The sequence below is a fragment of the Terrapene carolina genome, unplaced genomic scaffold (assembly GCF_002925995.2).
Source record: "Terrapene carolina triunguis isolate 2854851 unplaced genomic scaffold, T_m_triunguis-2.0 Scaffold96, whole genome shotgun sequence".
NCBI lineage: Eukaryota > Metazoa > Chordata > Testudines > Emydidae > Terrapene > Terrapene triunguis.
In genome coordinates this window covers 35,217,946-35,233,071 of record NW_020664447.1, presented here as the reverse complement: position 1 = coordinate 35,233,071, position 15,126 = coordinate 35,217,946, and the positions used below count along the sequence as shown (strand labels likewise).

The 15,126-nt window shown below is 43.7% G+C and overlaps 1 protein-coding gene across 1 annotated transcript in view; it reads right to left on the bottom strand.

The window, feature by feature from the left end:
• GALNT16 (polypeptide N-acetylgalactosaminyltransferase 16) overlaps window positions 1–14,862 on the bottom strand; it is a 114,720-nt gene extending 99,858 nt beyond the window's left edge. Inside the window, exon 1 of the mRNA XM_026651423.2 lies at window positions 14,541–14,862. Coding sequence (XP_026507208.1) covers window positions 14,541–14,735 — 195 coding nt within the window. The 5' untranslated portion in view covers window positions 14,736–14,862. The remainder of the gene's footprint in view (window positions 1–14,540) is intronic.
• Window positions 14,863–15,126: the final 264 nt, after the last annotated feature.

Genomic DNA, 15,126 nt, shown 5'->3' with positions numbered 1-15,126 from the left:
TGCCCTCTTCTCCTTCAGCAGACAGTGATCATATCTTTTTATCCATTCCTACCCCTAAATCATATGGTCTCCTAGCAGACATTTAGAAGAGAGAAAAGATATACAACAATCCAATCCCCTTTAAAGCTTAATGTGACAGTATAATTCTCTATCTAACAAGAAAGGGGGAAAATTGAGATGAGTTGGGACAAATTGAGAGGCCTAAATCCCCATTAACTAAGACACAAAGATTCAAAATGGTAACAGTATTCATCTAAAGGAGTCCAGGGATATCCTATGCCTCAAAAGATGTCCACTCAGCATGTTGTCCCAGCAAGTTCTATGGTGGAGAGCTCTTAACACCTGCTGCACTGATGACTTTACCAGAGGGGAAAAGCAGGAAGCCGTCCCAGCACAGCTGCGTCCCAGCAGGCACGCCCTAAGCACAGCCACTCATTGCAGCCTACAGTTTTCCTTTTCAGCTAACTGCACAGATCTCTTTGGATGCAGTTTGGAGCATGAGGAAGTTAGCTACAAAACTAGTTTAATGACAAGCTTAGGTGACCTAAGTAGACCAGCAAGTTTTCACTACTACTCTATGTGGCTGTGTTTAATCTATAGTATGTAGTTTAAATTTATTTTCATTTAAAATTACTTTAAATGGACTCTCGCTAGCATACACAGTACTGTCAGATGCAACACACATGCATCCAGGGGATTGTTTTTTGCAAAGTTAACTCAAGTTATAATTTGATTGTTGCCCCTAACTTGAGTCCCATCCACACACAAAACCCCTTAACTCAAGTGTGGTGGCTTGTAGGGGTGGGGGGAGGAGGGGTATAGCCTAAAGCCTCAGTTAACACAACTCAGCAGATGCTAAAAGAACTGCACTGCAGGGTGGACACAGACTAGCGCCCCTGGAGTGCTGCTAGTGCACCACTGCCTTCCCACAATTCCCCACGTGTTCCCAGAAAAGACAAGCAGCTTCTCCCATAATGCACTTGGAAAGAATTCCTAGAGCAGATCATTTTACTGCAGCGCAAGGAACCATGGGATATGGCCCTGAAAGTATTACTGCCTGCCACACAAGTGAGTGCAGCACCAAGGAGGCCCCGGCAGCTCAAGTGTTATTTCAATGTGGCCACTCTCATGCAAGCTAGGCTAATGTAAGAGACGTAACTCAAATGCAGATAACTTGAATTAACTCTGCAGCAAAGACATACTCTAAGACAGTACAAAAGCCTGTATTATATTGTTTGAGAAATAATATGTGATCATGTAATTAATTACCATGTTGTTGTGTTATATATATATATATATGCCGTGAGTTAGACAAGGTTACACATATAACTTCAACATTCCTAATTGGAGTGCTTTACCATCTTTACAGTTCTCTAATGAAATTTCTTAAGAAAAATAGATGTAAAAAAGAAACTCTATTATATGGAATTAGTTGAGTAAATTCCACTGGAACACCCCATCCCATTCACTTTCCAGAAAGCCCCTCTCCTGTAAGCTAAGCCTTAGGAGCCATGCACTCGTCTCTTTACAAAACGCACAAGGCTTACCGCCTTCATTGTGCCATTCACCAGATTTTTCACCATACACTTAAGTTAGCCAGGCACTTTGAGGTGAGTGAGAAAATCCATTCAGAACATTCTGCACATGGACAAAGTGCGATTTTCAATGATTCATAATTGAGTCTATCAAAAAGAACTTTTATGGGAACACTCAAAGACACCACTCCACAATAAGAGCTCTTTCCCCAGCCAAGCTTCAGCCCACAGCTGTTTCGACACAAGGCCTGTTCAAAAAAAGATTTAATTTGTATTGCTTTAATAGTGAGGAAAATATATTCCCCCATTTTCCCAGTGCCCCAAAATAACTGTTTACACTTTTATTTAAATTATTATTAACTTATTAATTATTATTACCATTATTATTATTATTTTAAAAAATAGTCACCTGCACGGAGAGACCAAGACTGGAAACGTTCAGCTCAAAAGGTGACAAATTTGGGAAGTTATAAGAGATTGAAAACAAGGGACTGGTAATGGAAAACTTCAGGCAGCCTGAACAGAGTGGTCACTATTGGCCCTCATATAATTAAATGAGAAAGTACGGCTTTAACCCAAACCACTCAGAGACTTTTTGGAGGCCAAATATCCAGAGACTCAAATCTTATAACCATGAGCCCTGCCACAACACACCAGGAAAGTCTTAACATTGCCTCTTCAGGTTGACTAGAACCGTTTCCCTGCAGACAGCGAGTCCTCTCCTCTTTTCTTTCAAGTCAGAAAGTAGAACTTAGCTAAGAAACAGACACATCTGCCAGATTTGCATTACCCAATTCAAAAGAACACGACAGAAGTCAGAGCAGAAAGGATCCCTCTATAAGCAGTCAAGAGAAGGCAATTCCAAAGGGAACACACAGCTGCCTATCAAACGGCTAGGTTCAATCAGCACTGGAAAATTGCCCATGCTCTGAAACCATATTTCACAACATGGGCAATTTCTCTGCATAAATGGGGCCCTGAAGACCTCTCTCTCTCTCTCTCTCTCTCTCATTTTTATGTATACACATACGTGCGCATGCACACACATCTCACTGTCTAAAAACAGCATACAACTACAAGCACAATCTTGCCTCATGAGCATCAGTGGGGAATGGCCAGGCTCTAGTCCCTCTTTTCTGTTTTTGGATAATAAATAAATAAATAAATAAATAAATAAATAAATAAGGGTGCTCACAAAAGTGAAAGTGTGATCTATAGTAGTGAATGGTAGAGACCAGCAGGCAGTGTGTAAGCTTTACCAGTCAATCTGCAACTGTCAGTCCTCTTGAATGCAGTCCTTGGCTTTTCACACAGCTCTGTCAAAGCACTTCATTCCTGACCGCAGCAGCCTCTGCTAGTCTGCTGCTGAGACACCATCTGCCGCCCCACCCCCAGCTTTGCTAGTGCACCTCAGTTCTGATTTGCAGCAGTTTCCAATATTATAGTCACTCAGGCTTACAACAATCATACTAGATGGTGTAGTGCTTTGGGAGGTGAACACACCAATAACCTGGTAAGAGCTGCTCAAAATTTGGAATTTCTGTTCAACAGGAAATTCCGGCATTTCAAAATTTGTTTTCATTCAAATCAGAACAAAAAAAATTCTCATGAAATGAATTTTTTTGAAAACAATTCATTTCAGGTCAATCGCAACGTTCCATTTTGAGAAAACAAACATTTCATTCCTACTTTGTCTCTTTTTACGTTACAATTTATAATATAAAATAAATATTGACACAAAAAGTCATTTCTAAACAAAAAATCAAAATGTTCCATTCTGAGAGGGTTGAAATGTTTCGACTATATCAAAATACTTTTCCAGCTCTTGTTTTTCAAAAGGAAATTTAGTCAAAATAAAAACATTCCCACGGAAAGTTTTGATTTCAATGAAACAGTATTTTCCAATGCAAAAACATCCTGCTGGAAAAATGTGGACCAGCTCTAACCCTGCTGGAGCGTGCACGGGAAATGCTCAGACAGATAGCATCTAGGATGACAGCATATACAGCTGAGCCGCTCTCATGCCATCCAACACAAGTTCACCTATTAGCCAGCCCTGTATAGCTCCTGTCACCCGAAGCACTTAAAAAACATTCATGAACTAAGCCTCACAACAGCTCCATTTTACAGATGGGGAAACTGAGGCATGGAATAGTTTAAGTGACTTACCCATTGTCACAGACTGAGACTGCGGTTCAACCAGGAACAGAAGCAAGGTCTCCTGATTCCCAGTCCCGTGCCTTAACCACAAAACCATCCTTCATTTCTACCTAACTGAGGTACAGGTTAAGAATGATCAATTCACACCTTATCACACTTCATGGCATGAAACCCAAGACGGAGGAAAAAACTGGAAGATATGATTGAAGCAGTGAAAGGAAGGAAAATGCAAGAGAATAAAGCCAGTCAGAGAAGAGGGAAAGGGTTACCAAGTTAGAACCAGCTAGACCCTGGGACATGTAGAACTTCTTAGAAGATGGGATCTAGAGAGGCTCCTGTGGTGTGAAAGGTGTTTTGCAGCAGTTCCCAGGACAAACAGAAACAGGCCTAGTCAGCCTCTCCTTTAGAAAGTTATTTTATCCATTACGAAGGTAGATGCTAGTTCCAACCACTGAATTACTTCCTATCTGGTATGGAAGCTCAGTAGAGAAAGACACGGACACAAATAAGAACAGTAAGCAAATGGCCAGAATATTTTTTCATCCTCAGCACAAGTGACTCTGTTTCTTTTACTCCCTTTCTGCTGTGCTGTGTTTTTCCAGCAAGGATAATTAAGTCATATTTCAACACTGACAACCACAATACAGCTCAGTTAAAATGGAAAGAATGATTTTTTTTTCCTGTCTTGACTTCATCTTCAGGCATATGGCAGTTCATATCCTCCTCAGGTGAGCATCAAGAGACAGGATCCATGCTTCACTTTGTAGTGCCTGCAAGCAGATCTGGTATTTCAGTGTTATTACATGTAATGACTATGCTATTGCAGGGTGTAGCCCTTTAAAAGAGCCAAGGATTTGAGAATCCTCCCCTTCACCTATGCTCCATCCAATCAGGATTGCAGGGCAAACTGGAAAGCTCCAGACTCCAATGTGTGCATGTGTATTACCAGGTTTTAGTACTGTGATCTCTGATGGGGGCCATTTTGCAGACTGAGGCAAAGACTATCGGGAGAGCCTCACGTGGGAAGTGGCTGTGGATTACTGAAGCACTAGCTGCCTAAACCTTGGAGCAAGTGATGGATGTGTTCCCTAATCCATACGCTCCCACCCACTTTGGTGGAAAGGGTCAGAGCAGGGATCATCTTTCTGTTCTGTGTTTGTACAGCACTTAGCATGAACAGGTCCTGGTCCATGGTTCGCGCTCCTAGGCGTTGCCAAAATATAAATAAGTAGACTGTGGGGTTAACTTAAGGAGCACCTCACCTTCGGCCTCACCAAAAAATCATGCCACAGGCAGAGCAGCATGCTCTCCAAGAACAGAATATTGGTAGAACCACCTAGCCACTTGAATTCAGAATTAAGGTACTGAGGGACGCCCTCAGACACAGCTGACAGGATTTTTTTTAATTATTGTGATGGGTTTGTTTTGTTTATTTTACTTTAATTTTTTTAAGCCCCATGTGTGCCACTGAAACAAATTAAATATGAAATCATTTTCTGCCATTTAGGCAAATAGCATTCCTACAGTTCCAAAATGCAAACACTGTAAATAAAATATAAAGCTGTCAAACTCTTACAGAATCTTGCTTGTGCAGTAACACTCCCAGAGACGCATTTATCAACCATTCTTATTCTACAGAGCTGGCATAGCTCACTCACCTGTGGTTTGTGAGAAACATCCAAAGGACAGCAGAAACCACAAGCATCGTGGGCCTTGCCACAACAGGAATATGTACAACAAACCTTAAGTGTTAGAGGCCTTGTCCCCTGAAGTGAATATCTGCCTACAATAAACCACAGATTTCATAGGCCTTCACATGAGATAAAAATTTTCAACCACCTCTGAAAAGCAGCCAGCCACCTTGGGATGAAATGCAACACTCATAGATCTGCAGGACAGAAAATGTAGCATACTTTATCCAGTTGAAACCACAAGGAGAATTTAATTACACAGATTGATTTAGTGTTCTGCAGAAATTTCTAGTACCTCTACTCTTGCAAAAGATGCCATAGAAACATTAATGACTAGGCCTGCTCGGGTACACATTTTCACATCTCACCAACATCACTGGACTGGGCTCTGCAAGCTTAGAAAAATGGATCCTTCAGCCAAGGGAGTCAAAGTTCTGGGAATGGAAGACTGGTAAGGAAACTACCTTGAACAAAAACTGTAGCTTGTTAAGTCAGGTCTTAGCCATTAGAAAGTGTATTTGATTTTATCTATTTGTAATCCTTTCTAACTTTAGTTCTTCTACTTGGTATCACTTAACCTATGTCCTTTTGTTAATAAACTTGTTTGTTTGTTTTTTACAATAAACCAGGTCAATGCTGTACTTGAAGGGAAGGGTGCATTTACCCCAGTTAATTTAATAAGCTGTGATGTTCTTTTGTCTTTTTAAAGGTGCAAACGGACCTTATTATTTCTCTGAGTGTTCCAGGAAAGGGCTGGACACTGCAGAGCACATGGATTTGGGAAAATTTGCTATTGGGGGGCAGTGGGGTCCATCTTGCCGGGGTAACCAGAGGGACTGTGGTATTGTAGGCAGGCTGCTGGGGTCAGAGCGCTGAACCAGGGCTGCTTAACTCACCCACACTCAGTGCAGGCTTGTATGCTGGCTGGAAATGTCCAGACAAGAGAGCTTTGGCAGCACAGCATTTGGAGGCACTCAGGGCTATAGGGCAGGCGGTGACACAACCTCTCACAGGTCTGGATTGCACCCCAGAATGTGACAGTACCTCCACCAGCAGCACAATGCTTCTTCACGCACTGGGACATGGGTCCCATCCAGTATGCAAGGGAAGAGCAAAACCTACTGAATCACCAACGCAACTTCTTGTGGCATCTGGATTTTTCATGAGGGTTTCTCATCAGCATTTTGCTTTCCCAGAGGGGTCTCCCAACCAAGTATTAAACAGGACAGACCAGCGGTATAGTGGTTAAAAAAAAAAAGAAGTGGGTGAAGGTGAACTAAACTTTTTGGCACTCCAGACTGGACCATGGTAAATGCCATATTCCTAAAATGAGAAGTTGGTAAACTCTGTTTACACACGCTTATCCTCAACTATACTACTGGAATAAACCCAAAGAAGGGGAAAATGCTCTTGTGAGCCTACTAGTATCCAGGGAAGAACCCCCTTCTTCATATCCAGATGATACAGGCATTCTGTGAAGGCATGCAGGACTAGCAGAACTATGGGCAGGAGAGTTAGCCACATTATGGACAGATCAGTTTACGTTCACCCAGGACTTGGACTCTAGGGATGGTTCTCATAGAGTCCTATGACTTCTGGTGAATCAGCTATAAGAAGGAAAGAATTTGAGATCCGAACCATAGGTCTGCATCAAAGCAGGCCAGGTTCTAGAATGTGGAATCTGTGAAGGCATGCAGGTAATGGCCGAACAACCCCTCCTGCAAGCTAGTTTTAGCAAGACCCTCCTTCAAGACAGTCCTGCATTCTAGCATGAGGAAGAGCCCAAGAACTCTGCAACATTCCTCTTTCCTTTAATGATGCAGGAGAAGAAATAGTTTCCTGTGGGGGAAAAGGTCATTTTAAGAAAAACATCAATATTTCACAAGACACTGAATATTATGAGGCATTCAAAGGTTTGCACAAAAGCCTGAACTGCTTTGGATTCTCTCCGAATCCAGAGTCTGATCACCTACTTTGTAGAGCACATCTTATACAAAAATGCAAATTCAATGAGCAGCCTTGAAGAGATCAAACAGGCTGGCGGGGACTGCCACTTTATGATCACGTACAGATGCAAATCAATTTTCATCAACCCAGTGTGGTAGAAGAAGAAACTTGGTTAAATTCTTAAACTGGGACAACAAGGCAAATTATTGACTATGGGACAGTCAGGCACAAATTAACTAGGAAGAGTAAAATTCTACAGAAACCAGATTTCCCCCAGCTCAAGAGGACGCTTTTATGAGCTGTGATATATTTTTAATTATTAGGTTCTACCTCCTCAGCAGCACAGCAGGACGTGAAATAAAACCTGTATTTCATGAGCATGGTAAAGTGCCACTACAGGGAGTTCTTTCTCTTGCAGTTATTTTATTTATTTATTTATTTGGGAGCCACCTGTATTCCCATAGCTACAGCACTGAAACTGACAAGAACTGCCTCCAGGCAGGCACACAAGCCTAGGGAGCCCAGTAGGATAGAAACCTCTGCAGAATAAAAGAGATTGCCTATTGAACCATGAAAGATGCAGTTTATCCCAGTTGTGAGTGAAATATCATATCTGGTTTTGACAGCAGCAAATGGGAAGGGGGGAGGGGGGACGACATAACCATTCCACAGGACTATTAGGGAGCTCAGGAGCACCAGTAAATGTCAGCTAGAAATAGCTGGTTCAGACGTGTGAAGAGTAAGGGTATCAGAGTTTGAGGGTATCAGATCTAGCAGGGGGCTTTTTAAAATGCACACATGCACTCTCTATTTCCCCAATAGTTTGTTAAAAATAAATAGAACTGATTATCGGTAGAGTGCTAAATTGCAGTTAAATCTATCAGGATCCAAAGGGTGTAAGAGGATAGTAAAAGGGGGAGCAGGGAGAATGGCCTTACAGCTAAAACGCAGGACTGGGAGTAAGAAGATCTGTGTCCTTTACCTGACTCTTCCACTGACTCACTATGTGACCTCAGGCAAGTCTCTTAACCCCTACGCCTCACTTTCCCCATCTGTAAAATGGAGATAATACTGCTCCCTATCTCACAGTAGGTGGTGAAGCTTAATCCACTAATGTTTGCAGAGTATTTTGAAATCTTCAGACGGATGGAGAGAAGGGTAAAGGATTTGTTAACAAACTCCAACAGGGGAGATGTATTATTTAGGCTGGTCAAAATGGATATTGATACAAAATAGAAATGGATACAAGGCCTTATGTCTCAGGCTCTCTTTCTACCACACCAAAGAGTAATGGGATTTTATGGAAGGAAATGTAGACAGAATATTAGACAGTGAGGTCTATCAGCTGTAGAATAGTCTCCTAAGAGATGTGAGGGACATTGCTTGGGATGTATAAAACTGGATAGGACAAGAGTATGGGAGAATAAACCATAGGGAACAATCCTGTACCAGCCCTGCAGGACAGACAAGATCATAGATGCTGGAACTAGGGGTGCTGCTGCACCCATGGCTTGAAGTGGTTTCCATCATATACAGGGTTCACAGATTGGTTCAAAGGCTCTCAGCATCCCCACTATACAAATTGTTCCAGCGTCACTGGACAAGATCACCCGACTCAATCATCAGTAATTCTCTAGTCAGTGGTCTAGCTGAGCTGTTCTTGTAATGCTCCAGAAACTTTACACGAGCTGGGGAAGTAAAGGTGGCCATATGCCCAGCCTTTGATTATTGGGGAAATGCAAATTATTACTATGCCTTTTGCATCATCACCACCACTACATGGAGAGACAGCAGTGAGGCTCCATTTTCAAAACTGTACATCAGCCATGTACCTGACATGCAGGCATTCGCTGTGTGACAACAGTGGCTTTACTCTCCTCAAAAGGCTCACGTTTAGGACCACGGATTTTACAGGGCATAAATGTACTGGGCAGCTTTCTCAGTCTTTTGGGAAGGGAAGCAAGCGTCCATCACATCTGTGCTAACAGAGATGGAAGAAAAGAGGCAAATGATTAACCCATTGAAATTCAGTGTGTAAGTATTGCCAAGAACCCTTTGATCACCCATTTTAAAGTTTCTGTGTAAGGGAAACCTATGGGGAGCTGAAGACATCATCCCACTGGGGAGAAAGAGAAAGGAGGGCACATTTATTGGAATGCTGTTTTTCAGAAAAGCCCAAACGCTGCAACAGAGAGAGCCATGTGAGCAACGTGCAGGAGCCTCAGGGCTACTCCTAAGAAAAGTACCATGTTGTTAAACATAAAAAATAAATATCCAGGACTGTGGTATTTGCTCCTTCCTTGAGAGATGAACAGGGAGTGCTTGTTGGCTCAATTCACCAGCAACCAAGTCCTGCAGCTCAGCTGATCAGATTCTGATTTGTTCTCAGCCTGCAGTTTATTAAAAAAAAAGAGTGGCCAGAGAGAATGTATTTTGGGTGAATTTTTAATCCTTCCCATATTAGTCTGGGTTAATCAAGCTGTGGGTGGGTTATTCCAAGAAGGGTTGGAATTCACCCGCAACCTGTACCCAGGCAGCAGGGCTGCACCTCACTCCTTTCACTGCTGCTCTTTCCGCCTACGAGTCAATAGCATCCACTGCCCTTCTGGACCACTGATGCCAGGTAAGGATGGATTCCCACGGTTACCCCAATAACTATTCTGTGCTAGCCTGTTTGGGATTGGTGCTGGGCCCTCTACAGCCTCTCTAGGGATGCCATGATCCCCTTCATGCAACTGTTTCATTTTCACACGCCTCATCACTACACAGCGGTGCAGATAACTTTGTGATAACTGCTTGTGAGTGAGCTTGCCCCTTTGGATTCTGTGGGTTGTATTTAATATTAAATAATAACAGCAACTCAGCACTGAGCATTTGCCTTTGGCTCTTGGGCTGTATTTTGGGTCCCCCATCCTACAGGAACAACCACCAGCTATTTGCAGATCATTTGTGGTCTTTGGCGAGGGAATTTGGAGAGCCAGACACACAGGAGTTGAGCTTTGCCTGTAACTATGGCTATGTCTACAATGGCAAGTGAAAGACAAAACTTTTGTCGTTAAGAGGTGTTAAAAAAAAACATCCCCCTGAAAGACAAAAGTTTTGTCGACGATAAGCACCGGTGTGAACAGTGCTTTGTCGGCAGGAGAACGCTAACGCCGCTGTTGCAGGTGGAAGGTTTTTGTTGGCAGGAGCACTGACAAACAGCTGCTAAACTGTGCGTCTTTTAGAGGCACGGCTGTAGCGGCACAGCTGTGTCACTAGAAGCTGCGTAGTGTAGACATACCCTATCGCAGATTTTTACTAGTCCATCTACATGTTTATTTCAAAAGGACAACAGCTTTGCAGATGATTTCCAAAGCTGACCTAGTCAGTATGTTCATTTATTTTTTTAAACCTGAGGAGCTAAATCTGTTGATTTCAGCGGGGATTTGGAGCAATCAAATTTTTGAATTGCTCCGCTCCGGCTCTGCTCCAGCTCCGGGCAAAAAACTACTGGTCTGTGCTCCAGCTCCAGGCTCCGCTCCAAAGCTCTGGATTTCAGTGGGATGAAACCAAGGATGACTTTTGTCCCAGAGAGGCCAAATTTTAAAACTTCTGTGCCTAGAACAGGGATTTGAGTGTCCAACATTATCTAGTCTAAGGTATTTCTTGGAGACCCATCACTGTAGCACCTGACCTCCCACTAATGATTAGGGTTGATATAGAGATTTCCATAGCAGACTCAAAATTTTAGGCACCCAAGTTTGAAATTCAGGCTCACATTGGCTATCAGAAGTCAGGCAGTTATTTAGTGGCCTTGCTACGTGCTCATTCTCCATTTAGTCAGCTGTAGGTTTTACCTGGAGATATTTTTATTTTCCATCTCAAGAGGGGATAAAAAGAGTCCCGTAAAACCCCCAAAGGCATTTCCATTTTTTAAACATGTCATTCACCTGGGATTTGCAACGGCACAGAGCAGAACTTCTCGACTCACTTGGCCGAAGAAGAGATTTGCAGACAAAAGCAGTAAAAAGAGGGTTTTTAAAACTACAAAACAATGTGTTTCCAAAGGATCTCAATCACATTAGGACGAGCCTCAAACAAATCCCCAGATGCCAACCACAAAAACCAGAGATACATCTGAATCTGGAGCCAAACTGTGTGGCTTACCTTAACAATTCTATAGTCGGCCAAACCAAAACTGTAGATCTAAACACCCTGGAACTTTGGAAAAGTTAACAGCCAATAGATACACCTAGTAAACAAATAGTGTTGACATTGTTTATTATGCAAAGTAATTAACTCCTTAAGGAGACCTGAGATGAAGGCACTACAGAGCCAGGAGCACCTGTTTCTCTATATATTAATAGCTTCTGTTCCTGTATAAAAGCAACTAAAACGTCACATTTTATATGCCTTGAAAAATCACAACCTACGCCAAGTGTGCCTAGGAGAGAGCCTGCAGGAATGCATGTCAACCACCCTGCTCTCCAGCTTCTCTGCCCACAGATCTTCCCCTCCCACCCCAGACTGGCTCCTCGGTTATTCCTCTGCCTCACCTCCTCCCAGAGCTGTCTCTAGCAATCCAATGAGACTGCTACAAATGGGACTGACTGCTTGTTATTCACATTCCATCACAGTAAAGTCCGTTACTCTCTCACTGTGGTGCCAAATCAACAGTAATGCCACCGCAGGGGGTCACATCAGCAAGAATACGGCATTTGATTGGCTTGACTCTCACAGCAGCAGACAGAACATTTAGGAAAGTACATTGTGTATATAATATATTTGAGAAACATGGTCACTCAGAAGATCTGACTGCTTCCATTCTCCTGCTTCTTGTACAAACTGATCATTGCAGGGGTCGGGAAGGAGTATTCCATGTACAGCACTGCACAGTCAGTCAGGTGCATTACAGGAGGGTTTCACCTTCCTTTCTCCCATTACCTATTGGCCTCTACTGGAGACAGGAATCTGGAGTAGATAGACCAGTATGGTAGCAAATCCTATGACTCCAATTACAGAGAGGAATGGGGAGGCAGAGAGCAGCATTATCCCTCTGTATTAATGGGTTTGGGATGGAAGCCCAGGTCAGGCTGACCCATCCCTATTTTTTTTTTAATGACAATTTTTATGGTACTCCACCAATAATGCCATATTTTAATAATAATGACTACAGTTTATCATCACACCATTTGTGTATGTCTATGAGCATGCGCACATACATACCACACATTAGTAATATAATAAGGCTTGGCACTTCTACAGCATCTTCCCTCTGAGGATTTCAAGAGGTTTTGCAAACATGAAGGCATGAAGTCACACAACCCCTCGGAGAGGTAGCTAAGTTTATGATTTCCCTCATTTTACAGATGGAAAAACTATGAAACAGGCAAAGTGACTTGTCCAAGAGCACACTGGAAATTGGGATCTCTGTGGCCCAGCTAGGAACAGACCCCAGGTCTCCTGACTCTAGCCCTACACCTTCACCACATGACCTTTCCTGTAGAGTTCCTTGGTTATAAGGCAACATACGGAAGCCAACCTGTGGAACTCTTTGCCAGAGGATGTTGTGAAGGCCAGGACTATAACATGAGTCAAAAGAGAACTAGATAAGTTCATGGAGGATAGGTCCATCAATGGCTATTAGCCAGGATGGGCAGGGATGGTGTCCCTAGCCTCTGTTTGCCAGAAGCTGGAAGTGGGTGACAGGGGATGGATCACTTGAGGATTGCCTGTTCTGTTCATTCTCTCTGGGGCACCTGGCAACAGTCACTGTTGGAAGACAGGATACTGGGCTAGATGGACCTTTGGTCTGACCCAGTATGGCCGTTCTTATGTTCTATATTATATATATATATACACATATGCACCAATTGTTAAAGCATCTCTCATTGTAGGATCTCATAGTGTTTTATACACATTAATAAATTAAGCCTCATGACCCCCATGTGATGGTTACACATTAGCCCTAATTTAAAGATGGAGAAACTGGGATATTGGCCAAAGTTACAAAGCAAGTCACTAAGAAAAGACAAGAATCCTGGTGTCCAGGCTCCTGCTCTAACTATTAGACCATGCTGTTTCTGTTCCTTTCCATGTCTGTGTAACCAGATGATTCATAGACAAACATAAACAATGACATCTTCCACTTTCTGAGCGGTCTTACCCAGCTTACCACTGAGAATGGACTCAATGAATTTTTTATTTGGTTATTTGTATTATTTCTTACAGTAAATAGTGGCTTTTTATTATTATCTTGTAGCCTGAAAGAGGAAAAACCGAAAGACCGTAATGGTTCTTATCTCCCCTAATACAGGGAGAGGAGAAGCTCTATTTGACCCCACTGCCAAACTCCTGGACATCCCCAGGAAAAGCAGAGTGCAGGTCTTTTTGATACAGTGCCTCAAATGGGGCCCGGGGGTCAGAAATCAAATAGGTGGGAAGCAGGGAGCCAGTCTGGATGTAAGCAGGGATAAACCAGGGCTGCCTACCCCTCCTGTCTCGCTCTGAGCTCAACCGAAACATGAGTCTAACAGCAGAGAGCTTCCTCTGGCTTAATTCAGTTTTAACTTCCAGGCTCGCACGCTGTGCTGTGCTCTCACACTAGGATGTACAACAACTAATGGATGATGCAGCTGAGCCCACCAAACCCGCCACATGGCAGTGTGGGTGTTGCAATATTACTCCCCCGGGCCCTGACCCTCACAATCCTTCCAGAGCAAGGATCATGGAGCCCAGGACCGAAGAAACTGCTTTCTGCAAATGCAAATCCTTCTGGCCTCATTTAAAACATGCAGCTTGAACACAACCCAAAAAGCCTTCACGGCTGTTTCATCCACCCCTTTCTTAGCCAAAAAGGAAATCCAGCTCCCAGTCAGAGAAACAGACCCTGGCCATCCAGTGGACACGACTTGCAAACACTTTACATTCAGCGGTAGTCTATTTCTCCAAGCCTTTGGATAGTGCTCCCCAATTGTAAGTGCTGTCATGGTTACAAGCCAGAATGCTAAAATAAATATAAAGAAACCCATGCAAACCTAACACCTCCTCTAATGTATCCCCCCCCCCATTCATTCACCAGCCCCCACCAATCTCTGACAAACTAGATTAATGTTCCTGCCAACACCTCACCCGGCAGCAGCACCAACATGCAATGCAATTTCCCTGCAACAATCGCTGCTGAAGAATTAAAATGTGATCCGCTCTGCGAGCGCGTCTCACTTACAGTGAGGGGGATGGTCCCATCTTCCCTGTGGCTCTCCAGCCTCGCAGCTGATCTCTGCCCATTTCTGCCGCTGCTGCTAGGGGATCTGCTGGATGCTGCTGAATGAGGCTTGTTGTCCTGCCATAAGTAATAGAAAGTGCCCAGGATCCAGGCTACCGTCAGGATTGCAATGGCATTAGCCCTGATCCTCCTCATCCCGAAAGCCCCAGTGGAGCGTGGGAGCCTGATAAACTGGAGAAGAGGTTGGGGCTCAGGCGAGAGACGGGTCAGGTCTGTGTAAGGGGGGTGGGGGAGAGGAGGGTGCTGGGGACAGGATTCTCCCTCTCTCGGTTTGGCTGGCTCTTACAGTCACAGCTGTTTGTTTTAGCTCTGCTCTCACGGCTCAGTCCTGCAGAGCAGAAAAAGAGAGCGAGATCCTCAGGGTCCTAATGCCCTTTTCTCTGAAGCCCACAGATGTGATCAGACGCACGCCGGGAGCCGGACCCCTAACGGTGCCAGCCTAGCATTGGACCCTTGTGGCGGGAATGGACCGAACGCGCTCCCGAGTTCAGATGATCTCTCAGCGGCCCCTCTGGAGCTCTTGGAG